Source organism: Rhea pennata, chromosome 17 (genome assembly GCF_028389875.1).
Source record: "Rhea pennata isolate bPtePen1 chromosome 17, bPtePen1.pri, whole genome shotgun sequence".
In the NCBI taxonomy this organism is placed as follows: Eukaryota; Metazoa; Chordata; class Aves; order Rheiformes; family Rheidae; genus Rhea; species Rhea pennata.
In genome coordinates this window covers 7219175-7233270 of record NC_084679.1, presented here as the reverse complement: position 1 = coordinate 7233270, position 14096 = coordinate 7219175, and the positions used below count along the sequence as shown (strand labels likewise).

Genomic DNA, 14096 nt, shown 5'->3' with positions numbered 1-14096 from the left:
AAGACAGATGAAATAAACAGCAAGAGAAGAACAGCACTTGAAGACAAAGGCTTCTTTTCACTACTAGTTTGGAAAACTAGCACTTTCACTCTTTTCATTCACTATCTGCAAAACTAGAGGGATGCAGCAGAAGGGTTGTCTGTATACCGTCTGCATCATGGAGTCTACTATAATGGCAGGTTTCTAGGCTTTGGATACAGACAGGAGAAAGGGATTGGGATCTTCACTTGGCAGATCAAAAAAATGGCATGCCAGCATCCCAGGCTGCATTCCAACTCAAACCTCTTCCTTCCTGTGCCAATACTGACACAGTGCCTAGAACAAGATTGGACTTCAGTGCACATCCAGACCCTCCTGGTTTCTCTCTCCGTATCTCTGAAATTCCCTATCTACAAGTGCAGAAAGCTTTCTTTCAGCTTGTTCCCATATATCAGCACAGACAGTCCTGTATCAGTATTTCTTACTCAGACCTAACAGTGAAAAATTGAAAACTGGTTAGAACCAGCTATATGACAATGATGAAAGTTAATTCAGTAACATCCTCCCTCCACCCACCAGAATCCAGAAGTATCTAATGCACAGTATGCTCCAAAGGCTAAGCAATTTCAGTTGCCTAGGTGCTCTTACCCACTATACATCAGGCTGTCTTGGATTGGTTTCCCTCCTGCAGCCTCAGCAGTTATATCGCCTATGGAACATGGAAGTGCAGACACGTTAATTTGAGATATATTCAGAACAACTGAGATTTTGGGTAGAATTTCCTCCTTTCTGAAGATCAGCTAAGTCACTTCTGCAGTCAGCATTTTGCCAAATTAGCATTAACAGAATTGTTTGGGGCAACAGGTACATGCCAACTTGGTGCAAACAACTGGCTATTTTGTAAAAGCACAGGGGTATTATGCTGCATATATGGCTTGCGGATCTGTGTTCTAAGTGGCAAAAATCCAGGGCAGCAACTCGAGCTGGCAGCTGGATACGTAACACAAGGGAACTCACATCTTCATCAAAACATCTGAACACTGGAAACCTGGATAGCACCACACATGTCTACCCCGGTCCCATTGCTGGTCCCAGGAAAGAGTATGAAGAACAGAGAATTCTTCCTTATCATAAACACTGCACAGCAGAGACCCATCCATCACAGTCTCCAGGTTGCCCCCTCAACATTTCTTTGTTAATATGAGCAGTGCAACTGTGGAAAGAAGCATCACAGCAATTACCATCAAGCCCCAATTCAGCAAAGCACCATACACATGGTCAAGGTTGAAGAATGTCTTTCTGCTCATTAAGTAAGACTGATGGACAGACATACTTAGGTGCATTGCTGAACTGAGGCCCTGGCCTCTATGCACACACATATCTTCACACAACTCCTGTGAAAATATAAACACATGGAGGTGCTAAAGTGAAACTCAAGACGTTTGAAGAAAAATCCAACAGTTTTTTATGTTTCTTGGATATTTTTCAAGTATAAAATGCAGTCTGCTAACTGAAATCCTGTCCTGGACTACGCTGCTGAGTAAAACTGAAGACAGGATGACATGGGAACAGCTTCTGTAAGAAGAAAACATTTGCCTGCGAGCCTACTTATCTTCTTTCCCAGTTGGATTTCCAGGTTCAATCTCTTATTCAAGTCGCAAAACAGTCTTTATTCTCAAATCCTATCTTCAAATATACTTAATTACAAAATGTCCTATGAAACTAATCAGTGAGACAGATGTCTCTTCCAGCTTGGGAATTAAAACATTCCTATTATTCAGTCAAAATGTACAAGTTTATCTGTGTTTTGACTTTCTAGCAACTATGCTTAACATCTACAGCCCTCTCTGGCAGAACTTCTGGTCCATCTGCAAACATATTTCCAGAGACCAACTTACTTGAGAACTGTGCTGGGACCATAACAAAGTCATCTGTGTCACAGGACGAATTCTTACTGCTGCTTCCAGCAGAGTCCTTAGATCCATGCAAAAAGCCGGGAGAATTTTGAGTAGGAGATGTCAGAGCCTTCTCTTGCAGCTGCTGCATCTCTCCAAGGGACTGCTAATTCAAGAAGAAAACAAACACTGACTTCAGCACAGCTACTTCATCGTTCTGCTGGATTCTCTAAATGGAGCTATAAAAGGCTACAGACAGTGATTTGCTGATAAACTAGGGCTGCTAATTTGCCAGAAACAGCTGTTTCCTGAAAAGGAACAGTCTTTTAAGTCCACATCAGAACAGTGCATCTTTTGTTACACAGAACATAGTACTAGCATGTCAAACACACCCCAGATAAGAGCAATTCACTTGAGGTATTGCATCCTTCTGCTGAGGCTTTCTGGATCAATCATGCATTTTCCACTAACACAACTTAGTAAGAAACAGAGAAGAGCTTTAAGGGACTTATATATATATATATATATATATATACATATATATATATATATATATGTATGTATATAAACAATACATGCTTGATCTCTGCTGACACTTTAGCAGTAAGCAGCACTCAGGAATATGTTCATAAATGTCTGCACTGTCAGGACAACTCTATTTTACTGTAGTGCTGATGACGAGTTAAAGACAGGCCTAAAGGAAACTGAGTCAGTTATATGTCAATAGACAAATGCCTCTCAGCCATCAGAGAGGCAGGACAGGCTTTAGACAGCCCATTTCTCCTCATTCTTCAGCCAAATGATAGGTAGCCCCACAATCCTTACACTTTACAGACAGATGAAGGAGGCTGGATGGTTTAAGAAAGCTTTAAGATAGCTGACTTGCCTTCTGAGTAGATCATAGACAATCTTTATCCTAATGTATTTTTAGGCTGAAAAGATTTAAATCAGCTTTTATTTGGGCCCTGTTAAGGCCTTGTTCCCTCTCCGAAGTCTCTCCCCTGTAGCTATGGGGACCCTCTCTCACTGTACATTAATCAGCAGAAGGAAACCTTCCAGCTGGCAGAGCTGTCCCTTTTCTACGCAGCATGCTAGCTCCCCTCTGCCAGCACGACATTTTTCACATGCGGAGTCAGCCCACCTCTGCCAGCAAAATTTCAAAATGCAGACCACACCTGGCCAAGCACACTTCTAACATGGGAAACCCCACATTTGGCAGTGAGTTTGTACCACCCTTGAGCTTCCCAGACAAGAATGCTCAGAGGAGGGAGTCTGCTTTTAATATCATCTAGCTGTCCCTGGAACCATGAAGGATCTCCCTAGGGTTGCAGGCAGGGCAGAGGCCAGCACAATCCTGGCCCATGGGGATACAACTGTGCAAGAGGGCAGAGCTCTCCTCCTGCCCAGTCCATGTCTTGAGCACCTGCAGCAGCTTCACCCACAGCAGATGCCATGTTGCTGGAAGAGACTGTAAGAAAGGCTCAGTCCTGCCACTCCCTGAAGCAGGTTGCCCAGGGAAAATGAGAATAAAGCAGACAAGCAGCAACCCCAAGGGAGAGAGAAGAAAATTCACTCCTTCGCCCTTCCTCCACCTGTCACACCACCAGCATTCCTCAGTGCAAAAAAGCCAAAAGGCAGTTTTCTACAAGAGCCTTTGAAAACAAGCTTTTGGCTCAGTAAGCTGCAGGAATGTCACATCACTGGTCAGTTAATATTCTGCCCTTCAGGAAAGTTTTCTTCATTTTAGGGAACCAGAAGAAAAAAGAAATCCATCAGTTCAGATTAGCTCTCACAAGACCACCAGACTGTGGCCAGCCTAGTCGGAGCATGTGGCTTTGCTCAACGAGGACGCCCATGGTGCCTGGGGATGGTGGTCAGAAGCGAGGAAGATGCTGTCACACTACTAAGACTTTGCTCAAGGGCAGAGAACTTGCAGTCAAATAACCAGGCCTAAACCCTGAGCTAGTGACTATTTGCAGTTCCTTTCTATATCTGGCAAGGCTAACTAGTATCATTTACGTCACCTTCTTTCACAAAGGCTTTTCACATAATAGACAACAACAAACTACTACTTCCTTACAAAGAGAAAGACAGCTTTCAGGATCCAAACCCTAGGCAAACTGTAGAGAACACAGCACCATATCCACCCCAAAACAAGATGTTTGGCAATTTGCACCAGATGACAGCAAAAGCCTAAGCCTTATTTCAAGAGAGCAAGCAGGGAGACCATCAACACAAGTACCATACTCTGAGCTGTACTTACAGGAGGCGATGCCAGGTGGGAAGTAGAAGAGCTGCTGGAAGAACTACCGGAGCCTGAACTGGGGTAAGAAGGCATTGGCACAGAAGCAGCTAAAAACAAGAGGAAAAAAAAGACAAACCAAAAAAAGTTGTCAAAATTTAAGAGCAGTCAGCAACAAAAGGTCTTATTCATCTTTTCTCATCAGATTTATCTCATGTACCAGAGGATGCCATTTAATAGAGAACAGGAGTAAAGTCAGCATTCTGTCCAGTTATCAGATTTGCATCCACTCACTCCTACACGCCCATTTCACAGTCATATCTCAGAACATCTGCCTAAGATCAGGTCTGCTGCGCTACAGCCAGCCTACAGCTGGTGAGATGGTTTCTGCCTAATGAGCCTCCAAGGCATCTTTTCTGTACATCTTTCCCTTCGTTTGCAAAGTGGACTGAGTTCTTGATGCCCCCAAAGTCATTTGGGCTATCTAGGCCACACACGAGGAAAAAAAATATATATAGAATTAGTTATTCCACAAGGAAATTGTTTATTGTTTTTTTTATAACTCAACACATTCTCCCTGGGTCACCTCTTCTGCAGCTTGAAGAGCTCTTGCTTATTTATCTCTCCTTGTACAGAAATTGTTCCACAGCACTGGTCATTCTTGCATTGCCTTTATATTTTTCTTGCTCAGGATCAGAACTGCATATTTTATTCACTTCATTTTTGAACTAGTTTTTGTAATCCTCGCAGAGGCAGAAAGCACATCCTGAAAGGATGCACTAACTTTCAGGTGGAAAAGATGATTAAGGCACCACAAGAGAAAACAATATTTAACTCCAATGACTTGTGCAAGTGAGGTTCGGTAAATAATTTAGAAGAGTTCAGCTCAGCTGAGGGGATAAGTCAAAGGTAACACTGGCTCTTTAAAAGACTACTTTGCAATATTTAGTGGTTCAAATTCCCAGGTCTCCCAGCATGATACTGAACAGTTCAGAAGTTGCAAAGAGTCCTTCACTAGGCAGCCCAAAGTCAAATTTTACTCTCTCACCATTTAGTATTTTAATAATGTAACACAAGAGACCAAAAGCAATGCTTAAGTGAGGTGAGAGATATTTTGCTTTGCTTCTCTTCCATTGTCCTGGCATAAAATTAGAAACTTGTACCGGATTTCTAACTTTACAGAATCTGTGCTAAATGACTCCATTTTAATATAAGGAGGGATAATAATACATAGAAAGAAGGATGCTTCTGCTTGAAGTAAAGCTACCTCTGTCACTAATCACATTAGCTACTATAAAGGAACTAACTCTACAGGACCAGGTGGAAAAATAAAAGTACATCTCTTCGCAGTTAACTGTTGAAAATATTTTAATGACAAAAGAATGGAAAAAACATGCATTTTAATGAAGAATGTTACAAAATATTTTCATTTAGCCTAAACAGGGTTAAATGATGACTAGATTGGTGTCTCCTGCACAAACACAACAATTAGTTAGATACTGAATTACTCAGTCCAATAGAGATGCAACAAGATCCAACAACAGCAAAACAAAGCCAAAGAAACACAGACTTAAAACATGCATTTTTTACATAGGTAATCAACAGCTGGGACAGTTTAGCCATAGTCACAGTGACCTCCTCCATCCTTTGCAATGTTAAAAAAAGTGAGCTGACTATTTTTTTTCAGGAGATAAGTTCTACTGCAAATAAGTGATCCAGCAGAGTCCTGGGGCTTCTGCGATAGTAAGTCCTAGCACAATTGCTGCTTGGGACCCGCGTACAGTGACATACACACACGCACTCGCACATGTACAACAGCAAGAACAGGAGGAAGAGAAACCCTGCCCGGCAAGAACAGCTCTTCAACATATATATGGGGGAGAAATTACAGTTCTGGGTAGAGACCCACGTCATTAATTGCTCTGCCATGCATCTTGGCCTATCTGCCTCTCAGCTTATGTCAGCAACAAGGAGTTTCATCAGAGGCTAAGCGTGTTCAGGGGAGCCAGGCAGGTGAAGGGAGCAGACACTGATAGAGGTGCCCAGAAGAACATGAGAAGTCAGGTCAGATGAAGGGTAGGAGGTAAAAGCACTAACGAGCAGAGAAGAGTAAGGGATGCCTTCCCGTATCTGCCTTCCTGTATCACCTTACGACACATCAACACTGTGCACTCAGAGTAGTCAGGCTAGGTCCACACATAGATTTCTTTCCAAAGCTTTACAAGAGGATGCCTTTCAGCCTCCACATCTATCCTAGGCTTGATTTTGTGCCATTGATGGGACAATGCTGTTAAAGCTCACTGTCCTGGCTCTCGTAAAGCAACAGGGGCTGTGGTACCTGGAGATGGGACCAGTGCAGGGCAGAGGCTTGGCAAGCTGCTTCACCAGCAGCCTGGGGCTCACTTGTATGTCACTTTTTGAGCGCAGCTGGTTTATAATTCCCACAATCAGGGAACAAACTCAGGCATTCAAGAACTTGCCTGTAGAATGGAGAGCTGTCCTGCCTTTATCTACTTATATTTGATCTCAGAAATACCCCCACAGAGCCTGCAGACTGCAGAGCAGTCCTAGTACATTACCTGTATATTTAAAACCAGAAATCTAGTGGGAGAAAGTCTCCCCATTTTTATTCTGTAAATAGCTACGGAAGAATTCCACTCTATAGACAGCCTTTCCTATTATGCAAAGGACTTTTTAAAAAGAGGTAAGTGATTTCTAAACTGTATTCACGTATCAGTCTTGATATTTGCTCCATTGTTTATTTTTTTTTTTCCTGGAATTAGTATTTTCATTACAGTCATATGAGGTCTCTCACAAGGTCCCTTCCATCCTATTTTTGTGTTTATTATTGATTTAAACCTGGTTAAATTTGAGAGTCTATTTTTGTCTGTTTGCTTTGGACAACTTTCCATTACTCTAGAGAAAAGACAAACAGGCAGACTTCCACCACAAAGTGGAACTCAAAATTATATGTGCATTAAGCACAACTTTAGAGGCAATCTGTTTAACCATATTATTAAAGAACAATAACTTCTCAAAATCAATTGTAATAGGGGGAGGTCCAATTCAAAAGATCCTGTCATTAGAAACAGAGCCTTTGAGTTCATACATGTAGAACCATGAGGTCTGGCTCTGACAAGCCATCTCTGACCACCATATGCCTGTCTGTGCATTTTTTTTTTTTTTGTGTCAGCCATTCAGAACAGCTTGAAAGCAAGATACTTGCTTCCATCTTCTCCACACACCCAGGCACTCCCAGTTTAAAATTAAAAAGGGTGCAAACACTTGGCTCATCATGTTTTCAGCTCAAGTCTGAATGCAGGGAATGTTGAGATGAATTGTAGGCCCCCACCCAAATCCAAAAATTGCTGGATTGTAATTGTAATGTAAATAAATCTGTTCTCATAATTGCCCTCTCCCAACTTGTTCCAGCAACAAAACAGTCATCCTGTTTGTTGCATAACCAATGCCAACTGTTTTCAAAATGAGAGAGCTAAGAATCATAAAGACAAGTCTGTGCCCCAGCTGCACAGATCCCAATACAGGATGAGAGTCTATGTATGTGACAGAGTACAACTGCTCTTACACACCTGCAAAACGAACTTCTAAACAAGTCTTTCCCCAAGGAGCTCTGTTATCTTGAATATCTGAGCCTCAAACTTCATATAAAGGCTTTGTTTGGAATCCAAACCCAACCCAACCATCGGAGGGATGCATTTTTGTGATTATCTGGATTCAATCAAAACCAGTCATCAAAAGTCACTCCTAACTGCAGTCTGACAAGGCAATAGTTTGAGTGCAAAAACAAAAGGTACCAGTTTGAAAAAAAGCCAAAAACCTCCTTGTGCTTTGAGTAAAAGAATTGCACCATTAAAATCTTTTATATGCAGAAGTTATGGTGATTTTGTGCTTGTTTTTACCTGAGCATTTTATGCACAATATGGTTATAGTGATGATAAAAAAGCAGCCAGATGTTCTAGACACTGAACCATCTCACTAGCATTATATAGTACACTTATGAACAAGTGTTCACAGTACATATTCTCTTAAGTCAAAGTAAAGGAGGTACCAGCTTAGCATTCATTAGAGACAGGCAGAAAAACCTCCAAAATATTCTGCATGGGTACCAATTACATTGTGTTTACTGAGGGGAAGACTTGTGCAAGCATCTAATTATGCCTTCTTATGCAGTACTGCTGTAACGCACTACCCTATACCATATGCTGATCAGAGACCTAGCTACAGACAGACAACATTCTGACTACATAACATATTTTAAAGACTTTATTAATAAATTTTTACATATCCAGTACATGCTTAATCATTGGTACAAAATCTACAATATAAAATATAAATAAACAAACAAAAATAGTAGTAGTTCAGTGTTTTAGTTACTAAAGTTAACAGAAGTTGGTCAACAAAACCTCAAGGCTTTGAACCACTCTTTGGGCTAAAGCCTGTGGCAGACACTGCTTTGCAGTGCACCCTGCATGTCAGAAGAGTTAAGTTCTTAGTCACTGAAGACATGAGAGGAGAGGAGGGAGAACAGGAGAACAACCAACCCTCCAGACTGCAGAAGATGAGATGTGCATGCTGGAAGTGTTGCATTTGAAGATTTTTGATGAAAATATCGATTTTGCTAAAGTGCCTTGAAAATTATGCCAGTTTTTACTTAAGCTAGGGGAAAAACCTCCAGGCAGCCTCAAAATTATCTACTTAGAAAGACATTTGAGAATTCCAAGATTTTCCTGATTCCAAAATTTTGTATTAAAAAAAAAAAAAAAAAAAAAACTTTCCTGTATAATTGTGTGAGATGGTATACCAAGATGTATCAAACAGAACAAACAGCTTATGGCTCTTTATTTTTAAGCCCTGTGTTTTGACCAGATCTGGATCAGCCTTGATGGAGCTCAGAAGCTTAGATTACATTCTCAGCTCTGCAACTGGCTCTGCAGTGGCAACGACTCCCATTCTGTCTCCACTATCCGAGGGCAAACCTGCCTGCAGGGGCACAGGCCGTTGTGCTCTGTTCAGACTGCAAACCGATGTGGAAAGGAGGTGGCTCGCTAAAACTGTCTTGGGACCTAAGTGCATGTGTAGTGGAGGCACCTCTGAACTGGAAGCTCCTCTAGGCAAGAGCTGCGCAGTGCTCCCTGAGTTTAGCTGAGGTCTTGGTGCACTGGTCACTTAACAGCTACTATGCTGAAACATAGAAGCTGGTACGCGTTACCTAATAAACTCCCTTAAGAGAAACTTGCACACTCAAATGTTGCTGATCTAAGTCTAGCTTCCACTGAAGTCGGGGTAGTCCAGTTATCAGGTCCCAGGGAGAACAAAAATACAACAGCACGCTGTTCCTCTCCCCAGCTCTCTATTACAGGCCAGAGGATGCCAACAAACAAATCCAATTTGAGCATGATTCAGGGGCAAATGCCCACCTCTTCCTCAATCCTTCCTACATTCATGGTACAGAGACACACACTTAGATGAAGCAACATGATAAACTTTCAGACTGGTCTCAGTTCTGCCTGCAAAGCCAAGCTAGTCCCTGAGCAACTGTAATCTTGTGAAGTCATTTACTTCATCTAAAACTGTGTAAATATTAAGCATGCTACCATGTTAAACAGTGTCCTGTACATCTTGGATGACTTCTAACTGAGATCACTAATGCAGATGTTTCCTGATGTGCTGGCTCCTCTCTAACCTTTGTAGTAAGCAAAAGGACCGTAATTTCCACATCCAGCCTTTCTCATCAAGGTTCTTTACTGCACTTTCCGACCAGTGCACATCAGCTTGAAGACCTACAGTAATGAAGAGCTACTTCTCCTCTCGTGTTTTTGAGTTCAGCAACGGTGTCTCCTGCCTGGAGAGGGCTCCAGATTGTGGACACAGGCCCGGAGGTGGGGACCAACAGGGCAGGAAAGAGGCCTGGAGTTTGGATAGTCCTTATCTACCCATAAAGGTACCCTCTTTACTGGGCCTGCACCCTCCGCTATTAATTTTGGTGCAGCTGAGGGCAAAGGCTGAGCTAGTAGGACAGCCTTCTGATCATGACGATGCGTCTGGTTTCTGCACAGTGAAGGTGCGGGAGATGCTGGAAACTGAGGCCAAGCCAGGAGAATCCTTTCCTGCTTGCATGGGTTTTTCTGATCCCTAGGCCAGTGAAGCAATGGAGCAGCTGGTGGTAGGAGATGAATTGGTGGGCAGGCAAGACAGGGCTGAGGGAGTCCTCCTTTACCCACAGGAGGATCAGGCTTTGAAGGGTTTTTCCCACACAGCAGTGGCATAGTTGGTGACGAGAGCTGGGCTGGCTTAGGAGCAGTCCTGCACAGGCAACTGCCTTTCCTGCCTGCAGAGCAGCCCTGTTTTACAGGATTAGCCCGATATCTTGCTGGCACAGCTGGAGATAGGGGCTTGGCCGGCTTGCAAACACACCTAAACCAGAAGCGTCTTTTCCTGCCCGCAGGACGGTCACCTAAGTACACAGTTAAAAATCCGTATCAGGAACAACCAAGACCACCCATACTGTAGGACCACCAAGGTGCAGGCAAGAGGCTGTCAGGCATGATGAGGGTGTTGGACAAGGGGGCATCCCTTGCAATAGGCATCCAAGAGAGGCTCTGTGTTCAGAAAGCATCGAGCATGCTTCCTCTGAAACATCCAGTCCCTGGAAGTTGGGCTCCTCAAATCAGCCAATGCTGAAAACCTTGGATCTATCACTTATTCAGGTGATCAAAAGGCCCAAGATGATCCTTCCAGGAGGAGGAAGGTGACTACATGCAATTCTACTTAACCAAATCTCTTGGCCAGAAGAATATTATCCCATACACTAGCAGCAACTCTGGATTGTTTTCTACTGAAAACAAATTTCTGAATCCTAATACACACAGTTTGAAAAATTCAAAATTTCAGCCCAGAAGGGGAAAGGATTTTCAATAAAAATGTGTCTTTGTCTCAGCCAGTTCTCACAGAATACTCCAAACAAACCCCTCTATAACAAGACTTAGAAGATTCAGCAAGAATTTGGAGGCAAATCTTGAAACAAAATTTGGTAACTGGAACCTGCCATTTGGCACAGCCAACCTAGGGTACCACCTGGCCTAAAGTCACACCAACAATATTAATTTTCCTGCACACCATTCACTACCCTTATCTTACAGATGTAAATGAAAGACAAGATCATGTAGCATAATCCTGTTACACTACAAGCATCCCCACTGGCCAACGGCTTCACAAAAAGCAGTTGAATATATTTCAAAACTAGTTTTACTTCTAACTTTAGGTATCTAAATAGCCCCCAAATCCTTCCTTTGAAGATAATTCAGCAAAATTGAATAAATCTAATAGCAAAATCTAGACACACCACCGATGAATCTTTAATCCATACTCAATCCAAAAAACAGAGAGGTTTTTTTCTTTTTTGAACTACAAGCAAAGACAGACATATCACAATTCAAGAAGAAAAGTAGTTAAAATGCAAGACTTACATTTTTTCATAGAGGCACTTGCATCCAAGAATGGGTGATGGAAAAATTCATCTGGAGAAAAAAAAGTTAAGAACAATGACCCAGTGAAAAGAAGCAACTGTAAAAAGTTTATGAAGCAATTGAAAAAGCATAATAGGTCACAATATTTTTACAGTGAAATTTTTTCCATACAATCTAGTCAACTTCCATGCTTAAGTGACTGACTGCTATGGCATGTAGTACTGGTCTAAGAATACACCCTTGGGACTGGACACAGGACCTGCTCAAGAAAAACTGCAGGGAAGTTATTTGGATCAACAAATTACTGTACAAGTATGAAGGAACAGCGTCACCTGTGCTCCCAGCCATCTGCAAAATCAGCTCTGGGCAGAAGGGTCAGGGGACAGTAAATCAGATGGAGCAATTAAACAAATGAAGAAAGGAGAAAAAAATAAAACAAAAAAACCCCAACACTCTTGCCAAAAACATAGCTAAAGGACACAAAGATTTGAACTCTGGGACTTACCACAAGTACTAATGGCTTTTCCTTCCCACAGGGCCTTAAAGAACTTGGTAGGATTCTGCTGTAAGCTACCAGTCTGGGCTGCCAGGGAGCATACACTAAGTTAATTAAGACTGCTCCCCTGTCTTCCAACAGCTCCATTACACTTGTAGGAATGGGAATTCATTATTGAGGGCCAAAGATGACTGGGAATATGTCGACAGCTGGTATGAGCACATCTCTGCACCCGTGCAAAGTGGCAGAGATTGAAAGTTCTCATCAAGAAAAGGGGAATCCTAAGCAACAAAGCAGCACTAAAATCCCTGGCTGGTCAGGAAGGCAAGCAACCCTAACTGCAGGGATCCAGGAGCACTATATATCAGACTGCCACTAATTTGACAGAAGAGGCACAAAGGGCTAAAGGACTTCCACCAAGTAATCTTCCATCATACACAGCTGAGCCCATCCTGCACTTAAGGCAGAAATGGATTTTCTAGCAGGCCACCACAGAGTGGTGGAGCCCAGAACTCCCTTACTCCCTTTCTTTTGCACTAGGCACGACTGCCATGTCTTTGCTCACCATGGGAAAGTGTTCTACAGACTCATATTGAGAAAAACTTCTGTCCTGGCTTGCTAAAGACCCTTTACATGTTTTTCTGCCCTTGCACAGTAGCCTTCCTGCCCAGCACCTCTGTCTTTGATCCAGTGCAGTTTAGCACTGACTCCTCTCCTATCTCAGTCAGCAACTCAGTCTTTCAAGAGCATTAGTCATGGATCAACACTGATTATTTAGCTAGCTAGAGGCAGTTCAACTTGTTTTCCCAGCATAGATTTCCTGTTGCAACACCAAGCTTACAAACTTCAACATTCTGTAAACAGCTTCTCATTAGCCCATGAGTTTTCCTGGAAAAAAAAAAAAAAAAAAACCACCAAACAAGCCCTCTCTTCCCCACTCCTCCTTGCAAGGCCTCACAGTCAACAGTATATTGGTTTTGTGCTCAGCATAACAGAAATGACAGAAATCTTTGGGAGATTTCAGCTTACCTGCCAGACTAGATCTGTTATGGATGGAAACATCCCTACTCTGATGGAAGCTCCTTGACTGTTGTGTTTCCAGCTTCTCCATCAGCCCAGTCCTCTAGAGGGTATCATCCCCTCAGCTGAGCTGATTTATCTGGTTACACAGTAGCCACGGAGTGGGTGGAAATGACCATTTCTTTCACTGTTCTCCTTTCCTCCTCCAGACTGATTATTGTGAAGCAAAATTAAACAACCTTACTTAAAAACATCAGCAAGAAATTTGCCACTTGAAACCCTCTTGGCTGTCCCCTAGATAATCTTGAAATTGCAAAGACCTCTATTTCTTAGTAGAACAGCAGCTGAGACAAGCAACAAGCAAATGAAGTTTCAGTTTCGTGCAATGCTGGCATATGAATCCCCTAAAACCCAGGGGGGAGCTCTGTGGAAGGCACTGTGCCCATCTCTGCAGGGCCTCTGGGACCTCTAGTTCCTCTGGTATCCTTAGCTCCTCCGAAATGGCTGCTCTGTAATCATCCCTGACCCAGAAACATAAGAATCTTAACTGAACAGGGTATGGAAAGGTAAAGGACCACTTAAAGACACTGATCATCAGCCAAAATTAGATCTTTCATGAACAGCAGAGGTGAACAGAGTAACCTGTGGCTAGTTTCCTGGTAGAGAGACAAAGCACCTGTCTGCTGGGAGCCATCTAAGGGTTGGGCTAAATCCTGAGGCTGCTCTGTATTAACAGTTTAGGTGCAGCCAGCCAGAGACAGCAGCTGAAAACGTGACATAGCTGGACACAGAAGTGCTCTCATTTAAGTATTGCTACTATTTTTGCAAGAGGCATAATCTGGAAAACTCCCAAGATGACACTACCTAGGGAAAGGAAGAAGAGTCCATTCAGCATGTGCACATCAGAGAGTCTCTAAGCCCTCAGGAACACGGAGGAATTCAAGACCTGGCACCAGGAGACAGCAGAGAAAACAGTT

General features: G+C 42.7%; 1 protein-coding gene across 4 annotated transcripts in view; it reads right to left on the bottom strand.

Moving 5' to 3' along the window:
* ULK1 (unc-51 like autophagy activating kinase 1) overlaps nucleotides 1-14096 on the bottom strand; it is an 80791-nt gene that overhangs the window by 25611 nt on the left and 41084 nt on the right. For 3 of the 4 annotated variants that reach the window (XM_062589655.1, XM_062589657.1, XM_062589658.1), the window contains exons 12-15: nucleotides 11604-11654; nucleotides 4138-4226; nucleotides 1878-2040; nucleotides 628-688 (exon numbers count right to left, since the gene is read on the bottom strand). In XM_062589655.1, the coding sequence (XP_062445639.1) occupies nucleotides 628-688; nucleotides 1878-2040; nucleotides 4138-4226; nucleotides 11604-11654 (364 nt within the window). The remainder of the gene's footprint in view (nucleotides 1-627; nucleotides 689-1877; nucleotides 2041-4137; nucleotides 4227-11603; nucleotides 11655-14096) is intronic. The other variant, XM_062589656.1, reaches the window with a different exon arrangement.